This window comes from Diachasma alloeum, unplaced genomic scaffold (genome assembly GCF_001412515.2).
Source record: "Diachasma alloeum isolate Michigan unplaced genomic scaffold, Dall2.0 Dall_scaffold_01228, whole genome shotgun sequence".
NCBI lineage: Eukaryota > Metazoa > Arthropoda > Insecta > Hymenoptera > Braconidae > Diachasma > Diachasma alloeum.
In genome coordinates, this window is record NW_021681337.1 from 131,357 (window position 1) to 155,932 (window position 24,576).

General features: G+C 34.5%; 5 protein-coding genes across 19 annotated transcripts; 2 read left to right on the forward strand and 3 right to left on the reverse strand.

The window, feature by feature from the left end:
- Positions 1 to 818: 818 nt before the first annotated feature.
- LOC107046219 (protein FAM76A) lies at positions 819 to 3,116 on the reverse strand. Its single transcript, XM_015268781.2, has 7 exons — positions 2,590 to 3,116; positions 2,330 to 2,394; positions 2,017 to 2,230; positions 1,803 to 1,939; positions 1,470 to 1,713; positions 1,157 to 1,394; positions 819 to 1,085 (listed from the first exon to the last, which is right to left on the reverse strand). Exons 1-6 carry the CDS (start codon positions 2,683 to 2,685, stop codon positions 1,161 to 1,163), a joined length of 990 nt encoding a protein of 329 aa, XP_015124267.1. The 5' UTR covers positions 2,686 to 3,116; the 3' UTR covers positions 819 to 1,085; positions 1,157 to 1,160.
- A 118-nt stretch (positions 3,117 to 3,234) lies between these two features.
- LOC107046218 (DNA-directed RNA polymerase III subunit RPC2) lies at positions 3,235 to 7,165 on the reverse strand. The gene is made up of 4 exons (XM_015268780.1): positions 6,956 to 7,165; positions 6,715 to 6,869; positions 6,452 to 6,628; positions 3,235 to 6,366 (listed from the first exon to the last, which is right to left on the reverse strand). The coding sequence occupies exons 1-4, from the start codon at positions 7,028 to 7,030 to the stop codon at positions 3,360 to 3,362; spliced, it is 3,414 nt and encodes a 1,137-aa protein (XP_015124266.1). The 5' UTR covers positions 7,031 to 7,165; the 3' UTR covers positions 3,235 to 3,359.
- Positions 7,166 to 7,543: 378 nt separating this feature from the next.
- LOC107046191 (isovaleryl-CoA dehydrogenase, mitochondrial) lies at positions 7,544 to 9,562 on the forward strand. Its single transcript, XM_015268736.2, has 7 exons — positions 7,544 to 7,821; positions 7,902 to 7,991; positions 8,068 to 8,289; positions 8,373 to 8,700; positions 8,783 to 8,876; positions 8,945 to 9,204; positions 9,280 to 9,562. Exons 1-7 carry the CDS (start codon positions 7,666 to 7,668, stop codon positions 9,411 to 9,413), a joined length of 1,284 nt encoding a protein of 427 aa, XP_015124222.1. The 5' UTR covers positions 7,544 to 7,665; the 3' UTR covers positions 9,414 to 9,562.
- Positions 9,563 to 9,687: 125 nt separating this feature from the next.
- On the forward strand, positions 9,688 to 16,385 carry LOC107046184 (PDZ and LIM domain protein Zasp). 12 transcript variants are annotated; one of them, XM_015268724.2, is made up of 10 exons: positions 9,688 to 9,756; positions 9,832 to 9,901; positions 10,893 to 11,023; positions 11,437 to 11,587; positions 13,520 to 13,675; positions 13,891 to 13,944; positions 14,345 to 14,433; positions 15,496 to 15,640; positions 15,723 to 15,764; positions 16,139 to 16,385. In XM_015268724.2, exons 2-10 carry the CDS (start codon positions 9,833 to 9,835, stop codon positions 16,229 to 16,231), a joined length of 930 nt encoding a protein of 309 aa, XP_015124210.1. In that variant the 5' UTR covers positions 9,688 to 9,756; position 9,832; the 3' UTR covers positions 16,232 to 16,385. The 12 variants fall into 12 exon arrangements, with proteins under 12 accessions (XP_015124210.1, XP_015124209.1, XP_015124214.1 ...); XM_015268721.2 differs by lacking the exons at positions 9,688 to 9,756; positions 9,832 to 9,901 and adding exons at positions 10,330 to 10,733; positions 15,929 to 16,007 and having other exon boundaries at positions 16,139 to 16,230; XM_015268722.2 differs by lacking the exons at positions 9,688 to 9,756; positions 9,832 to 9,901 and adding exons at positions 10,332 to 10,733; positions 15,929 to 16,007 and having other exon boundaries at positions 15,726 to 15,764; positions 16,139 to 16,230.
- Positions 16,386 to 16,554: 169 nt separating this feature from the next.
- On the reverse strand, positions 16,555 to 24,423 carry LOC107046179 (2-oxoglutarate dehydrogenase, mitochondrial). Of its 4 annotated transcripts, none has more exons than XM_015268705.2 (8): positions 24,319 to 24,423; positions 23,174 to 23,641; positions 21,735 to 21,837; positions 19,762 to 20,252; positions 19,482 to 19,661; positions 17,655 to 19,393; positions 17,362 to 17,481; positions 16,555 to 17,234 (listed from the first exon to the last, which is right to left on the reverse strand). In XM_015268705.2, the coding sequence occupies exons 2-8, from the start codon at positions 23,633 to 23,635 to the stop codon at positions 17,135 to 17,137; spliced, it is 3,195 nt and encodes a 1,064-aa protein (XP_015124191.1). In that variant the 5' UTR covers positions 23,636 to 23,641; positions 24,319 to 24,423; the 3' UTR covers positions 16,555 to 17,134. The 4 variants fall into 4 exon arrangements, with proteins under 4 accessions (XP_015124191.1, XP_015124189.1, XP_015124193.1 ...); XM_015268703.2 differs by lacking the exon at positions 21,735 to 21,837 and adding an exon at positions 22,495 to 22,615; XM_015268707.2 differs by lacking the exon at positions 17,362 to 17,481.
- Between the last annotated feature and the right edge of the window lie 153 nt (positions 24,424 to 24,576).

Here is a 24,576-nt window from a genome sequence, read left to right on the forward strand (position 1 = left end):
ATAAAAACATTAATTTTGAACTCATAAATACCGCGCAAAGCATAAAATACGTACTAGCGTATCTGAACAACTCTTGAATTGAACTTCATTAATCATATAAGAAAACTTAAATTGTGAATGAAAGGAAGATGAAAAAAATTGTTATGCATTTATTATCATTATAACTACTGGATAGGTAATGCTCAATTAGCATTTGTTTCTTAAAAATAAAGAATAAATATATGGCTGTTGGATATTTAAATGACAGTTTCTTGCTACCTTCTGCATGTTTTTATTGAATCAATTTTTGTCTTTAAGAGGATAAATTTAATCATTAAACAGTAAACGAGTGTAACCATGAACCGCTTATATTTTTCAATTCAACAAATACAGTAATGATGAAATTTTTAAGAAAACCGGAATAAGAGAACTCTTGTGAAAATACTTTCTGTATTTGTCGAGAGATATAAATTTACATGATCACAAGATTTCACTGCAAATCTAATCAAACATCCATATTCGTAAGTCAGCACAATCAGCACAATTTCTTTAAATTAATTCACCAAAATGAGTAATCATCTTCGCAGGGCATGTCGGTTCAGAAACTTAAATCAGTAAGAATTTACAATTACAATTGTCTGCTGAATGAAGAATAGATTTATGGATTTGTAGAGCTACAAACATTGTGATATAATCAAAGGAGAAAATTTTCACCTTCAATTCAATGAGGAGACAGTTTTTTTGTTTTTTTAAAAATCATTCTTATACTCTTATCATCATTTTCATCATTATTCATTATTACCCTCTTAATTTTTTCATTTCATTTAATCATTGTGTCGTTGATATTGAATGAATTGAACATAATTGAAGAGTTGATAGGAATTTTGCAATTTTTAGAAATTTGGAAAATAATGTTTTCAGGTTAAACGTATGAGGTTCAGTCGTATTGCTTATTCGTAATGAGAAAAATAATGGAATAGATAATAATAATAATAATAATAATAATAATTTGAATGGAGAGCATTTTCTATATGTATTTGGTGGATCATGTGAATTCGAGTATTGACATTCAATATTCAACGTCTCGTCACAGCTAATCAGTAACCCTGGAATGAGAATTTTCAATTATGCATATACATATATAGGTATATGCATCACCATTTATTTGTGCACTAACCGCATCAAGGTACAGGACTGTCTGTTCCACTACCGCTATTGGTTCCAGTTTCACTTTTAGTTGCAGCAAGTCTGTCACCACGTTTATTACTTTTTGATAATGTAGCAACTTCCTTTAATAATCCCGAAATTTTTTGTTGCATTCCAGACACCTTAGCCTCATACTCTTTCTCTGTTGCTTTCATTTTATTACGCAACTCGGTTTCAGCAGTAAAGTTTTTCGCTTTCAATTCCGTTATCTGAAAATTATTATTACACTGTAGAATGAGGAAACAAAAAAAAGAAGAAAAAACAAAAAACACATCAACAATTACATGTCTATCCTTGGTTAATAGTTGACTATCCTTTTGCGATAATTGCTTCTGGAGATGTGCAATTTTCTCTTTAAGTTGAGTCACAGCAACAACATGGTCGGAGCTATTTGGATCATGTGGATCATGAGCACCCACCATTCGAGCAACCTTCATGGGTGCTGGACAACTGACTTCTGTCGGATCTGGTTGAGGGGGTAGTTTTGTAACATCAATTCGATGGGGTCGTTTATTGTGTCCTTTCAATCTGCAAAATTTTCCATGTATAAATGCATCATTAGCTAGCTACGTTTTAAGAGATAAAGTGACAAATTGAAAAATCCATTGTTGAATTACTTTTGCTCTTTGTGTTTAGCAGCTCGTTCGTGTGCTAATTTCAAATGAGCTCTTCTATCTGCATCAGACTGTTTCGTTTTAGCTAGTGCACGCTTATAGGACAGTGTGCATAACCAGCAGAGTAATTTTCCATCAACCTTTAAATAAAATGGACAAAATTTGAATTCAATTATCAATCAATAAAACAAAAAGTCAATACTGTCAATGTTTATACCTTTTTATCTTCATCCTGTCGATCAAAGGCACACTTTTGCTTGCATTGCTCACATGTGACAGGAGGGCCATAACGTTTTTCCGAATTTGTACAACGCTGACATTTACTACCAATGAATGCTGCAATAGTGTTGCAGTACTCACAAGCTGACGGTTTACCATAAGCTTTGACATTCTGCTCACATTTTTTACATATGGTACATGTATTACCCTTACTGAAATTCATTAGTTTCCATAAAATATTAAGACATAGAAATTGAAATAATTATCACTTTTTACTGATAATGAATAATAAAATTATACATTACTCTTACATTGCCTGTTGAAACTCTGACCGACAGTACGTACACTTGACCACGGGAAATGAGCCACGGCATTCCTGAAAGAATAATATAGTAGTGATATGGCAATAAATATTTCACTTTTATTGGACTACTAGGGTTTGGTTCACCAACAACGCTTGGATACAAGAACATGTGAAAATACACTAAATGCCAATATTGAGTTTCTTTTTTTTGCCGTAAAAGCACACATTTTGAACATGGAAATAGGTGAAATATCTCTATTACTTTACCTTACAAAGTTGCTGTCCCGGTGATAATTCCTCGAAAGGATGCCTTGAAAAACACCTGGAGCAAGCAAACAATGCTCTGGCGTTATTCGAACTCATTCTTCACTAAAATTACTCGATTCTTCGCCGAGTCTCGTTCTTCTTAATTATATTTATTTGTTTAGTGCCAAGAGAAGTGTAAATTATACAATTATTTTGTCACAATGAGACGAAAACAATTTTATTATTGCGAGTATTAGTCGCATCAGTTGCGAAAGTGTGGAAAAACTTAATGGAGGAGGATTATATTCTCAAGGGATCCACAACGCAACACACAACACTCGAATGCACTTTTATTTGACTAACTAATAAAAACAAAGAGGCTCTACATTATTTTTTTTTTTTTTTCGAAACTTTTCATTAGTGGGAGAAAAGGAAGCACAAAAAAATTTTGGCGTTTGTTTTTGTAGTTATTGGTAGTGACCAACAAGTATATGAACTCGTCACACGAAAGTTGAGAGCTGAGAGGACAGAACAGGACAGAGAGGAGGAGAGAGTGTGACAGTGGTGTGTGTGTGTGTGTGTGTGTGTTGTGTGTGGGGAGAGAGATGGAGAGAGAGAGAGAGAGAGAGATGATTGTACGTGCTGCCACCAGCATTACCTCTCTCGCCTAGTGAATTGTTATAGGGAATTGATTTTTACGCGGCATATAAAAATTGAGACAAGTGATTTTGAAAATGATATCAAAGTATCATCAATATTACAATATGTCATTATTGAAAATAGCACAATATTCAATCACAATAATTTTTCAATGTCAATCTCGGGACAATGTTCATAGATTGGAGTTCTTGAAACAATAATTTACATGCATAAGGCATTGTTATTGTCGAGACACAACCACTTGATCGACAACTATGGCACCAACCACTATATGCCATCAATCCACATTTATTGCAAACATCAACATCAAAGGCATCACTCGATATCATTAATCGTTCAACAAGCATCATACTGGCACCATAACCAATGAGACAATCTCTCTCCATTTCTCCGAGACGAAGACCTCCTTCCTTGGATCTTCCTTCAGTGGGTTGACGTGTTAATACAGCTCTTGGACCTCTAGATCGAGCGTGCATTTTATCTTGAACCATGTGCTTGAGTTTTTGATAGTAGACCGGGCCTGAGTAAATGTATGCTTGCAGTGGTTCACCAGTGATTCCAGAATAAAAAATATCTTTACCAAGATAATTGTAACCATATCGAACGAGCTCTTCACAAACATCACTGACTTTAGAGCCACCAAAAGCTGTACCATAATGAAATTGTCCTTTCATCAGGCCAGCTTTTCCAGCCAAAAGTTCAATTAATTTTCCAACAGTCATTCTCGAGGGAAAGCCATGTGGATTCATAATCATATCAGGACAAATACCAGAATCATTGAATGGCATATCTTCTTGTTCAACAATAAGGCCAGTGACACCTTTTTGTCCATGACGACTACTGAATTTATCACCTATTTCCGGTCTCCGTGTTTGTCTCAGTAGTAATTTAATGAGAAAAGAATCGTCAGCGTAATTTGATGATATCATGACTTTTTCAATGTACGATGGTACAGGTCCTTTGTAAACAACAGGTACTTCTCGATATTCAACTGAACCCTGGCCAACAACTTGATTAACTGGATTTTGATGGGTAATAGTGGGTGATGACTTGTTAACCATAACTTTTCTATTTTCAACCATTTCCCCTGGCATGGCAATTCCATCAGAATCAAGAATATCGTGTTTATAAATGGGTTTTTTCGTATTAGCATCGATAAGAGGGCCCATAATTTTATCAAATGTTTGATTGGCATATTTCTTCAATGTAGTCTTGGCATTTCTGTAAACAAGGCATCTACCGTAGCCTCGATCAATAGATGCTTTATTCAATATCAATGCATCTTCAATATCATAACCACTGTAAGACATTACAGCAACAATAGCATTTTGTCCAGCTGGAAGTTTATCAAAATTAATCAGCTCAATTGTTCGTGATTTGACCATAGGTGCTTGTGGATAAACCAAATTATACATAAGAGTATCAATTCGATTTCGCTGATTATAGCCAATGGTACCCATTGCCTGTTTACCCATGGCACACTGATAGGTATTTCTTGGACTCTGATTGTGATGAGGATATGGAACAAGACCAGCACATACTCCAAGCAATGTGAATGGCTCAATTTCTAAATGAGTTGTTTTATGATTAATGTGTGACTCATTAAATGCTATAAAACTGTCATTCTCTTCATTAACGTCGAGATATTCAATTAAGCCCTCCTGAATCAAGTCCTCAAAGGATTTGACACCCTGCTGTAGAATCTTCATATGTTCATCTTGTATGAGAGGCTGACAATTTTTAACAATGATATAGGGTCTACATAATCGGCCACCATCACAACTTATTTGAATTGATTTGTGTTGATGCTGAGTATATATTGAGACAAAACCATTGATTAAACCTCTTCTTCTCAGCATTCTGAATACAGTGACGAGTCGTTTATAATTGTTAATCACACCAAGAATATTACCATTCAAAAATACCATATACACATCTTTGTGATTGATCTCTTCACCACCCAATATATTAACATTTTCAACTCCCAAATTGAAGCATAATCTTATTATTGGCTCCTGTTCGACTTCTGTTGTTATATGAGTCATAAGGGCCAAATTTTTAACAAGACCACAGCCCTCTCCCTCAGGTGTATCACTGGGACACAGCATACCCCATTGGGATGGTTGAAGGGATCTTGGACCAGAGACTTTGCGAGTCTTTTCAAATTGGGAATTAACTCTAGTCATCATACCCAAGGCTGAAATGTAGGATAGTCTTGATAATACCTGAGTTACTCCATGACGTTCCATTTTAAATCTCTTAATTGTCCAATTACCAGAGGATATTGCAAATGTAAGGCCTCTTGTAATTGTATCTTTTGTCATGTGTTTAACAACATCAAATTGGGCAGCCTTTGTTTTTGGTATATTCTTATCGGCAATTTGTTTGAGCTCAAAGTTGTATCTTTTAAATGCATCCTCAAACATAAGAGCCAAAAGAGAGCCAGCCAATTCCAATCGTTTATTACCATAATAATCACGATCATCAACCAAATTTCCATCATACTGTGCTCTCATTACACGTCGTATCATCAATGCCAGATATGTTGCTTTCATTTTGAAATTAAAATCCATAACTGGTACGTGTGATAAAATATTCTGAGCCAATAAATCCTTCATTTCATCAGCTACATTACTTTTAACTGATGATGAAAAGTATCTCTTCTGCTTTCGTTTATTGCTCAGATATTTCAAGGCTTGATGTTGAGTAAATATTTCAAGTGTATGGCATTCTTCTAAACTTGATCCCAATTTCTTCATATATTCGTCTTCAGTACCAATCAGCTGCATTATCTCTTGATCAGAAACTATTCCCATTGCTTTGAAAATTATAGTCACTGGTATATCATCTTGAAATATGTTGTGTCTCATGTAGTATTTTCCACCTTTACCAACAACATTTGTCTTTGTTTTCCTCTCATGAGTTGAACTGTTGCAGGATGCCACGACACAGCCTTTATTGTCTTGCTCCAAAATAATTCTATTCTTCAACATTTGCTCTTGAATAATTATCACCTTCTCCTGGCCATTAACAACAAAATAACCACCGGGATCATGTGGACATTCATTCATCTTTGCCAATTCAAAATGAGATTTGTCTGTCAATACACAATTTGAACTTCTCAACATTATGGGCATTCTGAAAGTAGAGGAAATTTTTTTTTTTTTTTTTTTTAAATGAAAGAAAATGAACAACAAATATTACAACCGCCCCAATGTCTCACCTTCCAATAACCACGTTATTCTTTATAATTGGTTGCTGTCCCCTTAGATATTCTATATCTACAATAATTGGGGCTGAGTAAGTCAAATCTCTCAAACGACATTCATGTGGTGTAGTTGGTCGGCTCATGTCTGCTCCCTCCTCGATATCCGGAGAACTGACATATACATTCAAATATCTGAAAATTATAATTTTCTCTATAATTGTAGTATCATTAATGAATGAATACACAATATATACATTGATTGTTTGCATTATCCTTACTTTATATAAAATAATGAATCGTTGTCACAGCGGACAATCTGATTGGCCTTGACAATCTTCTTTATCTCAACATTGATAAAATAATTGAATGAATCGATGTGCTGTTTAACCAAGCCCTTGCCCTTGAGAAAAGCTGGAACCAATTTCCATTTATCCTGGAGAAATGAGTAATATGATGATTGTGATTATTATAATAGCATGAAGGACATTAACGATATCAATGACAGGCGGCATAACCTACCTGAATCTGCTTAGCAATACGATTGGATTTTTCAATTTTCACATCTTCCAGGCCTTTCATCCTGAAGCCACCCATTTTAACAACTCTTCTTATATCGTTATATGATAACGATATTCAATCACTATTAAGACAAATTTTCATCATTTCACTTGCTCATTGCCATTATTATGTTATGGGTTACATGTGTGACGCGGACGGCGCGGCTCTATATTAATATATATAGTAGGCCAGAGCAAAATCAAGGTTAAAATAATATATCTCTTTGAACGAAGCAACTTCACATCATTGGCATACTTCAAAGATGTACACATACACCACACACACATATAATGTAGGCTGAATTTTGAATATCTATTTAATTCAAATATTTCAAGAACGCGTTGAAAACAACACTTTTATCAATTTATATACCAAAATTGAATAATCATATATATATATATAATTAAGCTATTTTGCAATCAATGCGAATAAGTATGAATAATATTGAAACAAATAATAATGTGTAATAATGATGATATTGATATACATATGTGGAAAGTTGACCTTCTTTTGATAAGATAAAAAGAATGATCGGGAGGCAAACAAGTTCCATTATTTGATTCTATATGTATTGGTGACTCTCTGCATTACTGTTCGGTCGTTGACCGATATTGAATAAATTAATTCGTTAATCCCCTGCTCGCATCGGAATAGGTATTTTTTAACACACCATGAGTTGGAGAATATTGCGAGCTTGTTTGAAGCCCAATAGTCTTTCTCACTTGCTTAACGCTGATAAAATACGATGCTGTAATATTATTAGAAATGTATCTCAATACTATCCAATTGATGAGAATCTCTATGGGTTATCTGAGGAGCAGAAGCAGGTGAGCGCTATTGGAGATAATATCGCTCGAGATTATAATAACATAGTAATAATAAAAACTATGTACATTTGGTTTTGCAGCTTCGTTCGATATGCTTTGATTTCGCTCAGAAAGAGTTGGCACCCAGAGCTGCTGAAATTGACAAGCAAAATAAATTTGATGATTTGCGGGTGAGATGTGTGGACAAATAGTTTACAGCCCATACTGATGCACTAGCACTATTATAATAATGGCAATGTTTTGCAGAAATTTTGGAGAAAATTGGGCGAAATGGGTTTCCATGGAATTACAGCACAATCGACCTACGGTGGCACTGATGGCTCATATCTGGATCATATAATAATAATGGAAGAATTGAGCCGTGCCTCGGCCTCAATAGCTCTCAGCTATGGTGCACACTCAAATTTATGTCTCAATCAAATACATAGAAATGGAACGGAGAAACAGAAACGCAAATACTTGCCAAAGGTATTTTTTTCAATCCATTGTATCTATATATATTATGAAAATAGAATTTAATTCAACAATTGATTTTTAATTTGGCTCATTAGCTATGTAGTGGTGAATACATTGGAGCATTGGCAATGTCCGAGGCAAGTTCAGGCTCAGACGTAGTATCAATGAAATTATGTGCTGAAAAAAAAGATGACTACTATGTTGTTAATGGTAACAAATTTTGGATAACCAATGGCCCTGATGCAGATGTACTTATCGTTTATGCTCGAACAAATCCACAGAGCGCCAAGCCACAACACGGTATCACAGCATTTATTATTGAAAGAGATATGGAAGGATTCAGCAGTGGCCTCAAGTTGGATAAACTTGGTATGCGTGGCTCCAACACCAGCGAATTAATATTTGATAATTGTAAAGTGCCCAGTAAGTATATGGGTCCGGGAATAATTGATATACTTTCATACTTTCATTTTACTATGATTACAATTTTAATAACATATTTCAGATGAAAATATACTTGGTCAATTGGACAAAGGCATTTACGTTTTATTCAGCGGTTTAGATTTGGAAAGATTAATACTGGCTGGTGGACCTCTCGGGTGATTATTCTTCATCATTCTACCCAAAATAATGATTGTCGAAATAGTGATTGAAAAATATATTTCAGAATTCTACAAGCCTGTTGCGATCTCGCTTTTGAGTATGCTCACACTAGGAAACAATTTAACACTAGACTCGCTGAATTCCAAATGATTCAGGGTAAAATCGCAGACATGTATACAAAGTTAAGCGCCAACAGAAGTTATCTATATGCTGTAGCGAGAGCTTGCGATGCTGGACACGTCAATCGGAAGGACTGCGCTGCGGTAATTCTCTATTGTGCGGAAAATGCAACCAAAGTGGCTTTAGATACTATTCAAATCCTAGGTATATAAAATGGATATTAATTGTTGAATGATTCATTGTACCTACTATATCCCCTTCACCTTTCTGCTTCTCAAGGTGGAAATGGATACATCAATGATTATCCCAGTGGTCGACTTTTGAGGGACGCTAAACTTTATGAAATTGGAGCTGGTACAAGTGAAATTCGACGAATGGTCATTTCAAGAGCAATAACAGAAGAATACTCGTGAGAAAATTACATTATAATGATGTTTGATTTTTTTATATATATTAATGTATATGAAATTGTTATTTGAATATTCCAATATTAATGGAATAATATTTAGTACATTGACAAATACAATTGATGATGCTCAATCGAAAGAAATGAGTCACTAGAGCAACTAGTTTTTCTTCAACAGACAACAGATTGATTAACCTTTAGCGCTATAGGTTGCTAATTTAAGGTGTCGAAATACATCGACATCCCTGAAATGAGTCTATTGTACACTCACTTAAAACGAGCTTTGTCTCGCTCTCTGTCATTCTTTGTTTCATCTAAACTAAATACTCATTAATCGACCAACCGTCACGGTAATTGGATCTTGGAGATATATAGGATCTAGTAGTGATTTTTATTATTATAATTTTATAATTAATATATATTAGAATGGAAAGCAGCAAAACGCGCAATCGAACGTCCCTCAAGTTTTCCATTGGAAATTACTACGAAACATATGTAAGTATGATAAATTGTTGTTATCAAGAGTGATCCGTTTTTGCATTAAAAAGTTGAGCGATTATTTTTATAATTATTAATTAGAGGGAGAGAGTAGGTATATTATTTGCCGGGAAAAATTCAAATAATTTAGTGATATTTGTGGTGTGTTGCCCCGGGATGAGCGGGAATTTGAAATTGTCATGTAGATCTATAAAGGAATACTTGATGTCGATGCTTTTTATCACAGACAAGACTTATTTCTTGGGCTTTCTGCATTATAAATACCGTGGGTTGGTTGGTTGGTTGGTTGGGTGGTTCAACAGTTGGAAATAAAAGTAATCTGATTCGATGATAAGACTTATAAATCTGTACTGTTTGTTATTGATGGCGTATGTGGCGTAATGGGGCCAGAATCAATGCATTGGCCAACACGTCGTTCACGTTCAAGTACCAACTTGTTATAACTCGCCTGTTCAAATTTGCTCTATGTAGGTACGGTCAAATGTTGTAAGAATACAAAGCGACTAGTTGCCGCACGACAGCTAACGTTAGTGTAGGTCCAGCCAAATTCACCAACTCTTGCCACTATTCTCTACGATATGTTTTTATTCGTACCAGCGTTACATTGACATTCATTTTTGTGTTATTGTGTGTGTTGTTGATTTTGAAAAATTGAATTGTTGAGAAGAAAAAAAAAACATAATTATAAGACAGATAACAAGATCAAGGTTTTGAGAGCATGACGAACAAGCAAACATTGGTCTTAAAATTGCGAAGGCATCAGGGTCGGCCGTGGGGTTTCCGTATAGCTGGCGGTACAGATTTGGGAACTCCGATCATCGTCACTCACGTGAGTTTTGAGAGAGATTTTCAATTCCCTTTGTCCTTTTTCCCCCCTTCTTTTTCTGTCAAACAGTTGTTGATTATAAAAAATGAGTAATAAGAAGAAACACGTGAAAGAAGGGAAATACCATCAATAACACATTATTATCCCTATTTTCTGTTGTAGTCTGAAAACGACGAGTTGCAGAAGGGTGACGTGATCAAGAAAATTGATGAATATGATTCTCGCGATGTGAGGCACGTGGACGCCCAAAATTTACTACAAAATTCAGAGTCTGTAAAACTAGTCGTTGAAAGGTCTGAGCCATCGATTCATTATTTCATCATCAAAACAATCCATTAGAAATTTGACCAACTTGGAGGCGCCATTCATTAGGCTGTTAGATTATGATATTATTTTCATTGTGATTGAAATTTCGCTGATAGTATAGTGAAATTTTTCAATGCCAGCCAACCAACTAATTTTTTAAAAAATAATAACAATAATATCATGATAGCTATTACTAAAAGATAGATTAACTGCTTCAGATATAATCAGTCAGTGAAACAGATAAACATGAAGTTAAAAGGCCTTTGGTTTATCTGCCATGTTGGGCTTCAGCACTTTCTACGATACATTATTGCTCTTGTTTTATTTTGTTTCAAATAACAAGATGAAACTTTTCCTGTAATAATTATACCCTGCTAATTGAAATATTTATTATGAATAGGCCAAAGTTGTCACAACCAAAGTTTCTGCCAAAGAGTCCAGTACCACCGTTAATTTCGGCCCGAGAGTATAAAGCTTTCTCTCCTGATCACTTCGATCCACCTCGTGAACATCTGGAAGAAGTGCGTGAGGAACGATTCTATTTGTCGCAGGTAATGAAAATATCAACTACTCGAGTAGAATTTTTCAGCAAAAATTATAAACATATGTAAAACACACACAAATGACAAATGAGCATTTGGGGAAATTCGTGAGGACATTCAATTGTTCGTTCTACGAGCAACAGTAATCGCATTGATATTTTAATGATTAAACTACTTAGCACGGTTTAAAAATTGCGTATTATACCAGATAGCCAAGTGAGAGCACTAAAGCTGGGCTTGAAATCTTAATTTAGAACCGAACCATTGGCTATTTTCGCTGAATGCAATACGAACACAATTCTCATGCATAAAATTTTTATTTGTCTCTGTAAAACGCTATAAAATGAAACGTATTCGTGAAGGAGAAAAAAAAATGTTGAAAAAATGAAAAAAAAAGCATCATTATAACTAATTATACCAGTTTTCTGGAAGTTTCATAAATTCATTGGTTCATATTTCAGTTGGTATTATTCTATTGACATTACCAGCGACCAACTCTATCAGAAAGTCCTGTGAAAAATAATTGAGGTTTTTCCAAATAATAGCATATATACTCGCAGCAAAATACACGCCAGACGTGTTCGCGCAGAAGCTACACTTTGGAAAAACCAGAGTTTAGTGCCACCCGCGCTGCGAGTCAGTGCGTTTGAATCACTCCAATCGACTAACGCACTATCGGGAACGAGAAAAAAAAGACGAAAAAATATTCCAACAATCTCTCTCTCTCTTGCGAGAAAAATCAAATAGAAACGTATAAAAGATAAAAGGTAGGAATAAGTGATAATAATGCCAGGTTATACGACAACCTATCGGTATCCCATCGAACGTCAACCCAAAGAGGAAGAGGCCGCAGTTTACTGGGTAAATTATAAATGTTGAAATTATTTTCTAATTGATGCACTTGAGGATCAGATTTCTTGATAGAGCTGCCAACTAGTAGTATCTCTAGTAGACCTCAATCAGATCTTTCAAGACAACTTTGTTAGGCATTTATTTTTTTTACGCCCCAATACAAACATGACTCCGCTAATCGTATTTCATCTTTCGTGATGATTTTTAAACGGACAACATATACATTTATATTAATAGACCTACATGCATAGCACAAACCGTGTATTTTCTCCTTTTCTATTCTCACTGTGGAATTGGAATTTGGGGAATTCTAATTATATAGAGAAAGTCAAGATCATCTCGTCGTATGTCTAGTGTAACTGAATGAATGGGCGCATAATAATTTTAACTGCACATTGCGACAGAAAACTTTGACACAATTTATTAAAAATTTTTCATGCCGATGTAAAAAAAAATAACGGTTTTATCGATCCTTGTTTTGCTATTAAATTTTTTTCATCCTTAAATTCGTGGAAACTGAGCCGAAAACGTGCACAACTATCATCATGTTTTCTTTCAATGACAATCATCATATTTTAGCCGAAAAAATTGACTATAATATTTTTCTTTTTTTTCTCTCCTCCCTCCGCTGTATATTGGTAAGACACGAGAGCGACAGAGGTGTGCGATATTTTTGCTAGCTGAGAGGGCCTTCGGCTATTTTGGGTATCCCTGTTTCTTCGCTTTCATGTATCCTGCAACATTACCATGTATCTGACCTATTTGTAATACATGAATGAAAAAGAAAAAAAAATCTAGTATCCATTTACTAGTGGACAGAAGAACATTTCATAATAATACATACATACGTGTGTGTGTGTGTGTGTGTGTAACGTAGAAAATTCGAAAATAAAACAATTTTACATAGCACTTTATAAATGTGGGAAAACAACTTTCGTCACCATCGTATGATATAACCGTCAACAATCGACCTTGCCAAATTGTTCCCCTCTAGAACTTCTTTCTCAACTCGACTTTGAGGAATTGTAAAAAGAATTGGAAATTTTCTATGCGAATTAGTATATATGGCAAATTGGCATGTTGTTGCAGCCCTATCGTACAACGCCTTTGGTCCTGCCGGGTGCTAAGGTCAAAAAAGATGCTCCACTAGGCGAGTGTTATCTTCGTCATCATCCGAATCCAATGATAAGAGCTGCTCCTCACCATTATGAAGTGGCCAACCCCGAAGTGGCAATGAAGCAAAAAGTAGGTAGTTACAGCCTCAAGTATCAGTACTACGCATCATTCACTGTTCAACTAAAAGCCCAGGATGATGAAAAGAGAGCATAATTTCTTCGTATAATTCTTCATTCGCCCATCTATTTAAATAATTATGGCTATATAGCTGAAAATTACTTCATAATAACGTATTTCTTATATGCATATTTATTTCTATATATAAATATCTGTACATAAACGAGCAGGTGGCGGAATCAGTTCTGCAGCGTGTGTTGGGTCCGAATGAAGTTCCGAAGGTTCGAATTTATTTATAAGTGAATTGCTTTGAAAACGCTTCAAAAGAGAGCATATGATGAAATTTATAGATACATTAAATTTCATTGGGGATTTTAACAATATAATGAAATGGAGCTTCATCGCTTTATTGATTTCTTTTTGTATCTTACTATTTTTTTTTTTTTTTGTTCAAGAAAGAGAGAAACGTTTCACGTCTACTGAAGCCATTGTATTAATTTGTATGCTTTTCTCATGAAGATAATATCATTAATAAAACTTACCCACAAAAATGCTGCACAAATTCAGCTGTTAATATCTTATTCTCAAGATGGGTCACAATTTCGTGCGTGAAGAAACATTGCCTATTAAATTTTGGTTGGCTCATTGTCGAACATACAAAATGGATTTTTATCTCTCCAGGTTGTCCATAAGCAATTCAATTCACCGATTGGGCTGTACTCTGAACAAAATATCGCAGACACTATCAAGTGTCAGACCACAGCTATCCCGTAAGTATATATAGAAATAATTCACCAACGACGCTTTCAACAATTCTGTCTAGAGCACACTTGAAAATAAACAAAAATAATTACAAATAGCTGCCGAGTGTCGTAGAACTGACTGCTATTTGATGCGCATAGTGAAAAGCTCACGTTTAGCAACAATTAATCATTACGTTATTCCATATTATTCAGTTTTTAAAATTTTTTATTAATGAATAAAAATGCTACTGAATGTTGTTGGCAGTTTATAGCGTTTGAAGTGATGCAAATAATAAAAGTAGAATTTAATTATGCTAATTCATCAGAATTGAGAAAAGAATAGCTCTCACGGTCTAAAAAAAAAAAACTCAATAACAAAAGTTGTTATTTCTTTCCTATTTCTCCTTTTTCCAGCATTTTCATAGACTTTTCCTTTGTGAAACAAAAACAAGAAATTGAAGAGCAAGCAAGATTAATGAAGGAAAGAGCCCGAGATGCCGCATTCAAGAATCCGTGGCCTCAATTCAATAAGCCGAATTAGAAACAACCAATGAAATACTTATAGAGTGCTATTTTTGAGCGCTATCACTCGTCTTCCATTTTATTTTCTTCTTTTTTCGCAATTTTTATTCATTTTTTTTTCTTTTATTCTTACAATGTGGATTGTTAATGTATGCAATTTCATGATTTTTCCTTAATTTCCGAGAGTTTTGCATTCACTCATGTTACATATTACTGTAATATCTAATATGAATCATTGTTATTTTACAATTTTAAGCTTACACAAAACAGACCGGAGAGTTTTTTCTGTGAGAGAATAGATTTGTGCATGTACCACTCAATTTCCTTGACCCTAGGCACTATTAATTATTATTATTATTATCATTGATTTAATTATTAGTAAGAGTTTTTAATAATCTTCATTCGGTTTTCGCATGTATAATTGGTTTTTATTTGCTCAATTGCATGACTACAGAAAAGAGAAGCCACGAATAATAAAATGTAGAACGCAAGATAAATAAATGATAAACTAATGAGTTTGTGGAAAAGATTAAAAAAGGAAAACTTTGCTCACTGAATTGTATATAGTTCAAAGAAGCCTGTGAAGTATGATCCAAGTAAAAGTGAAGCGTACAAAGCTCTGCAAGAGGAAGAATACGGCGATGAAGTGCAAGAAGTTAGTCAGCCAGCGCGCACGGGACTTTTTGCTCCCCAACGAGCTCACCACAATAGGGCAAGTAATCTCTTAATTGATCTTGGAATTCTTCTGATATGCTGATAATTACTGTTTATAATCAATGAAAGCCCCTTTACAGCAGGTCCATCATCCTCCTCCGAAGAGTCCAGCTTCTTCTTACGTAAGTTTGTGTGATTATTATCTTCAACAAATCATTAGAAAATAATGGATGATTATATGATTACAATTGGTGTTGAATACACAAACAAAAGAGAATTATCTCCGTAACAGAGAATGACCCAATGAAGCATGATATCTAAATGCATCCATATTTGTCTGATTAAGGGTGGAATGTATCGTCCTTTTCCTCTTCCTTTTATAAAGGATCGTGTCAATGGATTTTAAGTTTGCTCATCAATATATTGTACGTTAAGTTAATTTTTCAATTATTTAAAGAATACTTTAAAAAAAAAACAATTAAATAAAAGCAAGAAACCTTGTTAGCGAAGAAACAAAAGAACGACAATTGTCATTAACTAATTTTTTTTATTGCAGGCAAGTGGATATGATGATGACGGAGAAAAAATCCATCAGAGCAATAGTTTCAAGAGAATCATGTACAGCGTTCTCGGCCAAACGGATTATTGAAATATTTAATTGTGTCTTATCATTTGATATCTGTATTTTGGAAACATTGCACTTATTCAATTACATATTCGCCGAAAGATAACTTAAAAATATCTGCATAATCAGGAGAACTATATGTGTTGATGAAATAAAGGAATATTATTTTTGATGAATACTCGATTCTAATTTATTTCTCTCACCAACTGTAGAATAGAATATCTGAATAATATTAGGAAATATGAAAAATCGGTGTCATTGGTATTATTCTAACCAGCTCTGATAGAAAAATATAAAGGAGTTGGAATTGGATGAAAAAAAAAACAACGAAAAAGAAAAGAAGAGTATTCTCATTTATACTGACATAGATTTGTATGAATATTTATTGAAAACTCACATTTAAAGTACTGTGGAATCACATTTGTATGTGTTCAGTTGGTTTTCTCCTTAGTCATCATTAACAAAATGAGACAGATGAAAAGTAATACTTGATTGTTAATTTCAAGAGGCCTATTGTTTTTTTACTTTAATCTCTCATTATTAATTCACAAACGCTTTTTAAAAATAATTAGTTGTTTTCTATTTTTCTTTTCACATTTCTTCATCAATAATAGAATTTGTAACTCGTCCGATACAATGGCATATTCTATCAGCCATTCAGTTGACAACAAAAGTTTAAATAACTATTTTAAGATTGATAACAAAAGTTACAAATCAAATTATAAGAAATATTTTCATACCGAGAGGCGCACAAATATCAAAAGGTTATCATTTGTAATGATTTTGTCGTTGTTCATACCTCTACTGAAATTACCGAGATGTATTTTTTTTCTCTTTTACAGAAGGTTTAGTTAACTTATGTTCAAGGGGAAAATAAATAAAATGATGTCGTTTTTTTTTCTACAATAGTGCTACACGAGATTGACTTTAAATGTCGAAACTGTCGTCTAAAAACTGTTTGAGTTCCTTCAGATGCTGCATTTTACTACCGGTCGCTGGTGATGCGGCACAGGCTCGACCAGCATATCTGTAACAGAAGAATTGACATGTGTATATTGGAAAATATCAGTAGACTTTGAAAGTTTGAAAAATATGAAATGAATGTTAAATAATATACGCTGTTAGTTGTGAGCTTGACGAGCATCAATTATTACCTGATTCTACGTGATTTTGTTTTTTGTGGTGACTCAGGTACGGATTCGGATTTTGATGGTTTAGAGGATGAAAGCCACGCACTTAACCAACCATCACTATTTTTATGAGAGCTTCTATTACTGTAACATGGCCCAACATTTTTCAATTGTACTTGAGAATCAATTGGGTTATTATTAAATAATAAAAGGAAAGGGGAGAAAAAAGTGAAAAATGAAAATGAAAATAATAATAATAATAAAAATGTGGGCCATATATACAGTAATAATGATAGTATAAAAATAAAAGTACTTACGAAAGGTTGCGTGTTCCGTTGAGAGCTGTAACAAATCGTGGCTGTACATATGACCAGGCGCCTTGATTTTTAGCTTCCTCCTGTGTCCACATAATTTCAGCGTTTGGATATTTTTCAACTTCTCTCTTTATCAAATCATAGGGAAAGGGGGAAATTTGTTCGACCCTTGCAATAGCAACTTTGTCATTCATACTCCTTTCGGTCCTTGCCTTTGTCAAATCGTAATAGACTTTGCCAGAGCAAAATATTAATCTCTTAACACTGGATGGATTTTGAGCAGCAGGACCTTCCTCTGGTATAACCCTCAAGAATTGTGTATCTTCAGTCATAACATCGAAGCTCGATCGAGCCTCAGGATGACGAAGAAGTGATTTAGGTGTCATAAGAATGAGAGGTTTTCTGAAAGGTAGTGCAATTTGTCGACGAAGTATGTGGAAATAATTAGCGGGTGTACTGCAGTTGGCAACAATCCAATTGATGTCATGTAGCTGCCTGACAGCAAACTCTTCACTCTCAGGTGGAAAATAGTCTGGATCATCAGCAGACATTTGAAGAAAACGTTCGAGACGTGCACTAGAATGCTCGGGGCCCATACCCTCAAGACCATGTGGTTGAAGCATCACAATACCCGACTGTCGGACCCATTTGGCTTGACCACTGCTAATAAACTGATCGATAATACACTGAGCGGTGTTGTTAAAATCTCCAAATTGCGCCTCCCAACAGACAAGTGCATTGGGATTTGTCATGGAGTAACCCAATTCAAAACCAAGTACGCCAAATTCAGAGAGTGAACTGTTACAAACAGTATATGGTGCTTGATCTGGATAGAGATAACAAAGTGGCCGATAGGTGGCTTTGTCAACAGTCTGATGATGAAGAACATGATGCCTATGTGAGAATGTACCTCTCTCAACATCTTGCCCAGATAGTCTCACATGGATACCTTCTTTGAGCAGTGATCCAAATGCCATTGCCTCACCAAGCGCCCAATCGACTTGACGCGATTCAATCATCTCCATTCGAGCTTTCAATATACGTTCAATACCTTTGTGAATGACAAATTCAGCAGCATTTGGCGGTGGGGATGAAAATTTTTTACCAATATGAATGAGCGTGTCTTCTTTAACACCAGTAGGTGATACTTTCAATGGATCTTTACCCTCAAAAAATCCAGACCACGGTGAATCCAGCCAATCCTTGTATTTAATGTGGGTCTCCTGACGTGCACCAATGTATGCTTCTTCACATATTTTTTCATATTTATCTTTAACATCTTTCACCTCCTCGGGTGTTACGACACTTTCATCAATCAATTTCTTGGAATAAATATCCAAAACTGGTGGAGTATTTCGAATTTTACGGTACATAAGAGGTTGAGTGAACATGGGCTCGTCAATTTCGTTGTGTCCATTTCGCCGATATGATACAATATCAATAACAACATCTTTGTGGAATGTAGCGCGCCATTCGGCAGCTACTTTACAAACGTGCATAACGGCCTCGGGATCATCAGAATTAACGTGGAAAATAGGTGCATTGACAACACGTGCGACGTCTGTACAATAAGGCGACGAACGAGAATGCCGTGGATCAGTGGTGAATCCAATTTGATTATTTGCAACAATGTGTATTGTACCATGAGTGGTATAATCTGGTAAATCGGATAAGTGCATTGTCTCAAAGACTACCCCTTGTCCACAGAAAGCAGCGTCACCGTGCAAAAGTATAGACATGACCTAAAATTATTATTATTATTATTATTATTATTAATATCATAATCAATGGTATCAATAATCTATATGATAATAAGGTGGTAGGGCTTACTTTTTTGCCTTCTCCGTCTCCACGATAAAATTGTTCGGCGCGCGTTTTTCCCTGGACAACCGGATCAGCAGCCTCCAAATGAGATGGATTGGCAACAACAGCAAGACGAATATTCTTATTGGTAACACGATTCAAACGTTCAATGTATGTACCTAAATGATACTTTACATCCCCAGAGCCCTGTATTTCAATGTCATTCAATGATTCATTAATAAATTGCTATATAGGTACATATATATTTTATTTATTATAATTTTCTATTGGAAAAAAAATCACTTACATCATCAGCTGCTTCTAGAGCTGCAAATTGAGTGAATATTTGATTTAGGGGTTTACGGCATACGTTAGCTAATACATTGAGACGACCACGATGAGGCATTCCCATTACTATAGACTCAACTCCAAGTTCGGTAGATTTATCAATAACTTGCTTCATGGCTGGAATCAGTATCTCACAGCCTTCAAGACCAAATCGCTTTTCCGATGACCATTTTCTTGCTAAAAACGCTTCAAAACCCGTTGCACGCGTCAGACGTGCCAATATCAAGCGTTTTTCATCATTCGTTACCTCCATTACTCCTGGTGTTTCCATTTTCTGACGAATCCAATTGCACTGCTCCAATGAATTTATAAACATAAACTCAACACCAATGTGGCCACAGTAAGCATTTTCCAGCCTTTTCAGAATTTCTCGGAGGGGTAGAGATTTTTCTTTTCCACCGATAAATGTAGTTGATGGAAGTTTGAAGACTCTCTCCATGTCAGATTCCTCTATATTATGTCAATTCAATTAATATTAATGAACCTTTCTATACTCAAAGTCCATGTATTCATGAAATTATTCTAGTTGTAACTTTCTCTTTTTTGTTTCTTTTATAACCAAGACCACTCTGTTTATTGTAAATCGAGAAAGAAATATATACCAATACTGAAAATGCCAAAATACATTTGAGAAATAGATATGTATTTACGGTGATTTTCATTTCGGTTATTTACCTATAATATAATAATGTTGTAGTGGTGTAGAGTCACTAGTTGTGGCCATTACTTTCATGATATATTTACCACATGCATGCGAAATTCCAATACAATTTCGTGAGAATTAGCAATAAAAACACCAATGTATAGACTCAAATAAAGGATAATAATAAAAATTGTGCTAAAAATGATATATTATCATAGATGTATCATAAATAGGAGAGGAAATAAATTAATATAAATTAGTAGAATAGAAAAACATTAAAATCATGTTAAAAACAAAATGATGAAAAGGAAAATGAAATGGGATAATAATTGGATTGATTCATTCTTTCCGATAGTGATAAGCGCCTGTGCCAAATCCCCCATCATTTGAATTTGATTGCGTAGATGAGAGAAGAAATGGAAAATGTTGTGTAGAAAGAAGATGATTTTAAAACAATGAAATTTAAAAATGATAATAATAATAATAAAAATGAAAACCGTCGATAATCTGGAAAATGAGAATTCTTCAATCAAGTCAAAAGCCCGCACCATTACCATCCAAATTGGAAAAAGTCCTAGCTGAGGAATCAACCCGACGAATACAATAAATCAAAAGATTAAAACAATGAGCTTTTGAATTTCCGTTACTTCGTAACTACCTACGTTTCATGAGAACGGCTACTCGATATTGAAGGTCCTGAGAGTATGTGATGCGAGAGCTTTTTCCTGTGGAAACATCAAACTCAGACTGAAAATCCGAATCTGGGAATTTCAATTGCCACTTGAATTATTTAATTATTATAATTTTTATTTTCACCCTTTTTTAATTGATCGATGCTCATCTGCCTATCGTGTACGTATGCAGGAGTCAATATTTTCTAGGATACTCCAATCAATATTAAATTAAAGTGATAAACGTTACTGATTATTGTCGGTCCCGACAATGAAAGCCGTTGCTATTTATCTATTATTTCAGCTGGCATTCATATTAACGATTACATTTTTTTATTATACAAAGGAAGTAGAACTATTCAACAGTGCCTAATATAAATGAAAATGATGTATCAAATTCCAATGAATTAGAGGATGCTATTCAGAAAAAAGATAGTACAGTCTCACTATTGCATTCTCATCAAGAGAATGTCTCACTCATTTTCCATTAAAAAAATTGAGTGAATCTTTAAGGATAAAAATAAATATATAAAAATGAAAAGGCTAGACCATCAATACTATAAGATGTATACTCTTTTTCAAAAAGATTGAAAGACATTACCCGAGTTATTGGCTTACCAAAAGAATAATGATTATAGAGTAACTCTTGTGGATGCCTATCATCAAGATCAGCACTGTTGATTCCAAGAGGATCCAATTTTGCGATATGATGTCCACGTATCTGTCAATTTAACGCCATAATTCATAACGACTAGCCGTATCATCATGATAATTATTACCATTATTATAAGTATTATCAATTGCATTCTTGATACATATCTTTACATATTTTTCTCAGAAAAAAAAGGAAATTAGATTAACTCCATTATCGAACACCTCCCACAATCTGATGAGAATATTTTATAATAATAATAATAATAATAATAATAACAATAATAAAATAAAGATAGCAATGGACAACACATAAAGCAACAGTAAAAAGCAGCAAGCAGTAACAAAAAGTTCGTGTAAAAGCAGTCAACATGCAAGTCATCAATTTCATTTACGTTACCTATTCAAGTGCACTGCGAAATTAAATCATCTTTAATGCCATGAGTTTCAATTTGTCAATTGAAATGTTATTTCATTTATTCCCCAGATATCAATGCATTTTCAGTATCAGCATTCAGAGATAATTGAGAAAATTATTATATTTGAAGAAGAAGAAGAAGAAGAAGAAAGAAAATAAAAGATGAAGATGGATAACAAATAATAATAATAAAATTTCAATAATGACATGAACAACATGTGTCTATAAAGTATAACAGCCTCGATTCTATTATTTGAAATAAATAAGGGATAGATAGATGAATGAATGAATGAATGATGATTGCCTTACCAAGCATATATTGCCGAAGAACGCGCTCGGGGGCTCCCTTACGGGAAGCGTAATGCGTGTGTACCAAGTCGTCTCTCATAATACCAAGAGGATCCAAATCAGCGACTAAATGACCCCGGGCCTTGAATTTCATTTAACGTTCAATATTTTACTAATTAATTTGCCATTTTTATCATGTTTCCTCCCTTTTGTAAAGAGCTCAATACAGAATATTTATATGTGAATTACACATAATATATATATATCTCTGACAACAATCACGCGGAATAAGGGTATTGTGTGATCTCTAAATTACACACACATTCTAAAATGATGAATGAGCGGCGTAATAAAGTAATTCCCATAATTGATAAGCGTGCTTGAAACTGAATGAATGAATGCCCATAGTATTGTATATATCGATGATAGTCCTAGTTTTATGAAATTACCATAAATGTGTGACAAAAATTAATTTTTATTGTGGTTGCTTCATGCAGAGCTCTTTACCATTCCCCTTGCACATCAAAGTATGTATTCTTCAGCCCATGGTAGAAAAAAAAAAGTTTAATAAAAAAAAAACAAATAAAACCAAGATATAATCATCTATATGAAAAATTGTACTGGGAGGTGCCGAGTAGCTCATCTTTTCCCCATTTGAGCCATTATTAATTAAGATTTAATAATTTTTGTCAATACATACCTGATAAGACCGAATGATGGCCTGAACAGCAAGATGATCATCAATAATTTTCTCATTGATTGGTACTTGTCCTACTTGGGAAGTTGCACCAAGTGGTAAAAGTGTCCCCAGTGGTATTTGATCATGTCGAGGCGCTAGAGATGGTGGAGGTTGGTATGCAAGACCAGGTCCAGCACCTGCAGTACTATTTCTGAAGAAAGAATCCCAGGATATATGTACACTTTGAGGATCTCGCAACCAGGCATTGTACATTTCTTCAACATAAGAGCTAGTACTGCCATTGAGAAATGGCTCTGTAGCAACTTTACTCCCGTAACGGCGTGTCGGTTCCAATGCAACGACAACTTGTGTATTACGAATAAGGGGATGACTACGTACTAACCAACTTGCGAACCGTTCTGCCCCACATATTCGCGGGGCCAGAGGCGTCAACGAACTAAATACTGTTCTAGCCCTGTACATTTTGACCTGGAATGGAAATTATTATAATTAATCATTATAATAACTTGTCTCTTCTGAAATGGCAAAACTAATTTTACCATCTCAAAGAGACAATCATGTGACGTCTCGTGAGCCAGGTAAAATTATCCTATTGTAGGCGTTCCATTATTGGGATACGTATGAATAATATAGCAAATGAAATTTCAAAAAAATATTCATACATAGAAAAGTATTGGTATTTAGCATAAGAAATTCATAGCATAAGGATAGATTTCATTGTTTACTTTCAATAAACAAGGTTACATATGCCGCAATCACGGATTTTTCACTTAAAAATTCAAGGGTGTGCATGAAAATATATAGATATAGGTTATTTTTTATATTGCACGACGAGTAGAATTTGTCATCCATGAGACCTGACCTATATGGAAAGCCGATATTATCCACGTTTCAAAATAAGGGTAATTGGTCGATGAGAATAAAGGAAAAAAAAACTATTTATAACTTGTGCAATAATTTTACGTAACAGCTGAAGAATAATACGCCGCATTTTGTTCTGTGATTTGAAATAAAAATGATGTAAAACGATTGCAATTTTCCAAGGTATATTAGAAAGATTATTCTCCTAACAAGGGTATTATTATTTGGATAGCAATTGAAAAATTGATAATACAACAGAAAGTAGTATTTCAATGATGACATACCTGTAACGTGAACGCCACTACGATGACAGTCCCGTCCCGTCCACCATTTGCCGCACAGAGTGACTAATACATATGTCAACATATGTACTATACATAACACACAGGTGATGAAATTTTCAGAACGCGCCCCTTTGCCTTGCGCACACACTCATTTTGTGTGTGTGGACCCAAATAAGCAGATAACGTGCAAGTATCTAGAATTGAATCTGTAATAAAGATAGAATACACAAAACAGGCAAAAAAACACTTAAACTACAC

Bases quoted from the DNA above. Each gene is read 5' to 3' on its own strand.
- LOC107046219 (XM_015268781.2), bottom strand. From the start codon at position 2,685: ATGAGTTCGAATAACGCCAGAGCATTGTTTGCTTGCTCCAGGTGTTTT. The intron at 1,940-2,016 runs GTATAAACATTG...TTTTATTTAAAG, and splicing joins GACAGGATGAAGATAAAAAG to GTTGATGGAAAATTACTCTG. The intron at 1,395-1,469 runs GTAATTGTTGAT...AATAATTTTCAG, and splicing joins TATTAACCAAGGATAGACAT to ATAACGGAATTGAAAGCGAA.
- LOC107046218 (XM_015268780.1), bottom strand. From the start codon at position 7,030: ATGGGTGGCTTCAGGATGAAAGGCCTGGAAGATGTGAAAATTGAAAAA. The intron at 6,870-6,955 runs GTAGGTTATGCC...TCATTTCTCCAG, and splicing joins GTATTGCTAAGCAGATTCAG to GATAAATGGAAATTGGTTCC. The intron at 6,367-6,451 runs GTGAGACATTGG...CTCTACTTTCAG, and splicing joins AATAACGTGGTTATTGGAAG to AATGCCCATAATGTTGAGAA.
- LOC107046191 (XM_015268736.2), top strand. From the start codon at position 7,666: ATGAGTTGGAGAATATTGCGAGCTTGTTTGAAGCCCAATAGTCTTTCT. The intron at 7,992-8,067 runs GTGAGATGTGTG...AATGTTTTGCAG, and splicing joins ATAAATTTGATGATTTGCGG to AAATTTTGGAGAAAATTGGG. The intron at 8,701-8,782 runs GTAAGTATATGG...AACATATTTCAG, and splicing joins TGATAATTGTAAAGTGCCCA to ATGAAAATATACTTGGTCAA.
- LOC107046184 (XM_015268716.2), top strand. From the start codon at position 10,623: ATGACGAACAAGCAAACATTGGTCTTAAAATTGCGAAGGCATCAGGGT. The intron at 10,734-10,892 runs GTGAGTTTTGAG...TTTCTGTTGTAG, and splicing joins CTCCGATCATCGTCACTCAC to TCTGAAAACGACGAGTTGCA. The intron at 11,588-13,519 runs GTAATGAAAATA...ATGTTGTTGCAG, and splicing joins AACGATTCTATTTGTCGCAG to CCCTATCGTACAACGCCTTT.
- LOC107046179 (XM_015268703.2), bottom strand. From the start codon at position 23,635: ATGTACAGGGCTAGAACAGTATTTAGTTCGTTGACGCCTCTGGCCCCG. The intron at 20,253-22,494 runs GTAAGGCAATCA...GACATAATATAG, and splicing joins TCTTCGGCAATATATGCTTG to AGGAATCTGACATGGAGAGA. The intron at 17,235-17,361 runs GTAATAATTGAT...CTTCTGTTACAG, and splicing joins ACAAAATCACGTAGAATCAG to ATATGCTGGTCGAGCCTGTG.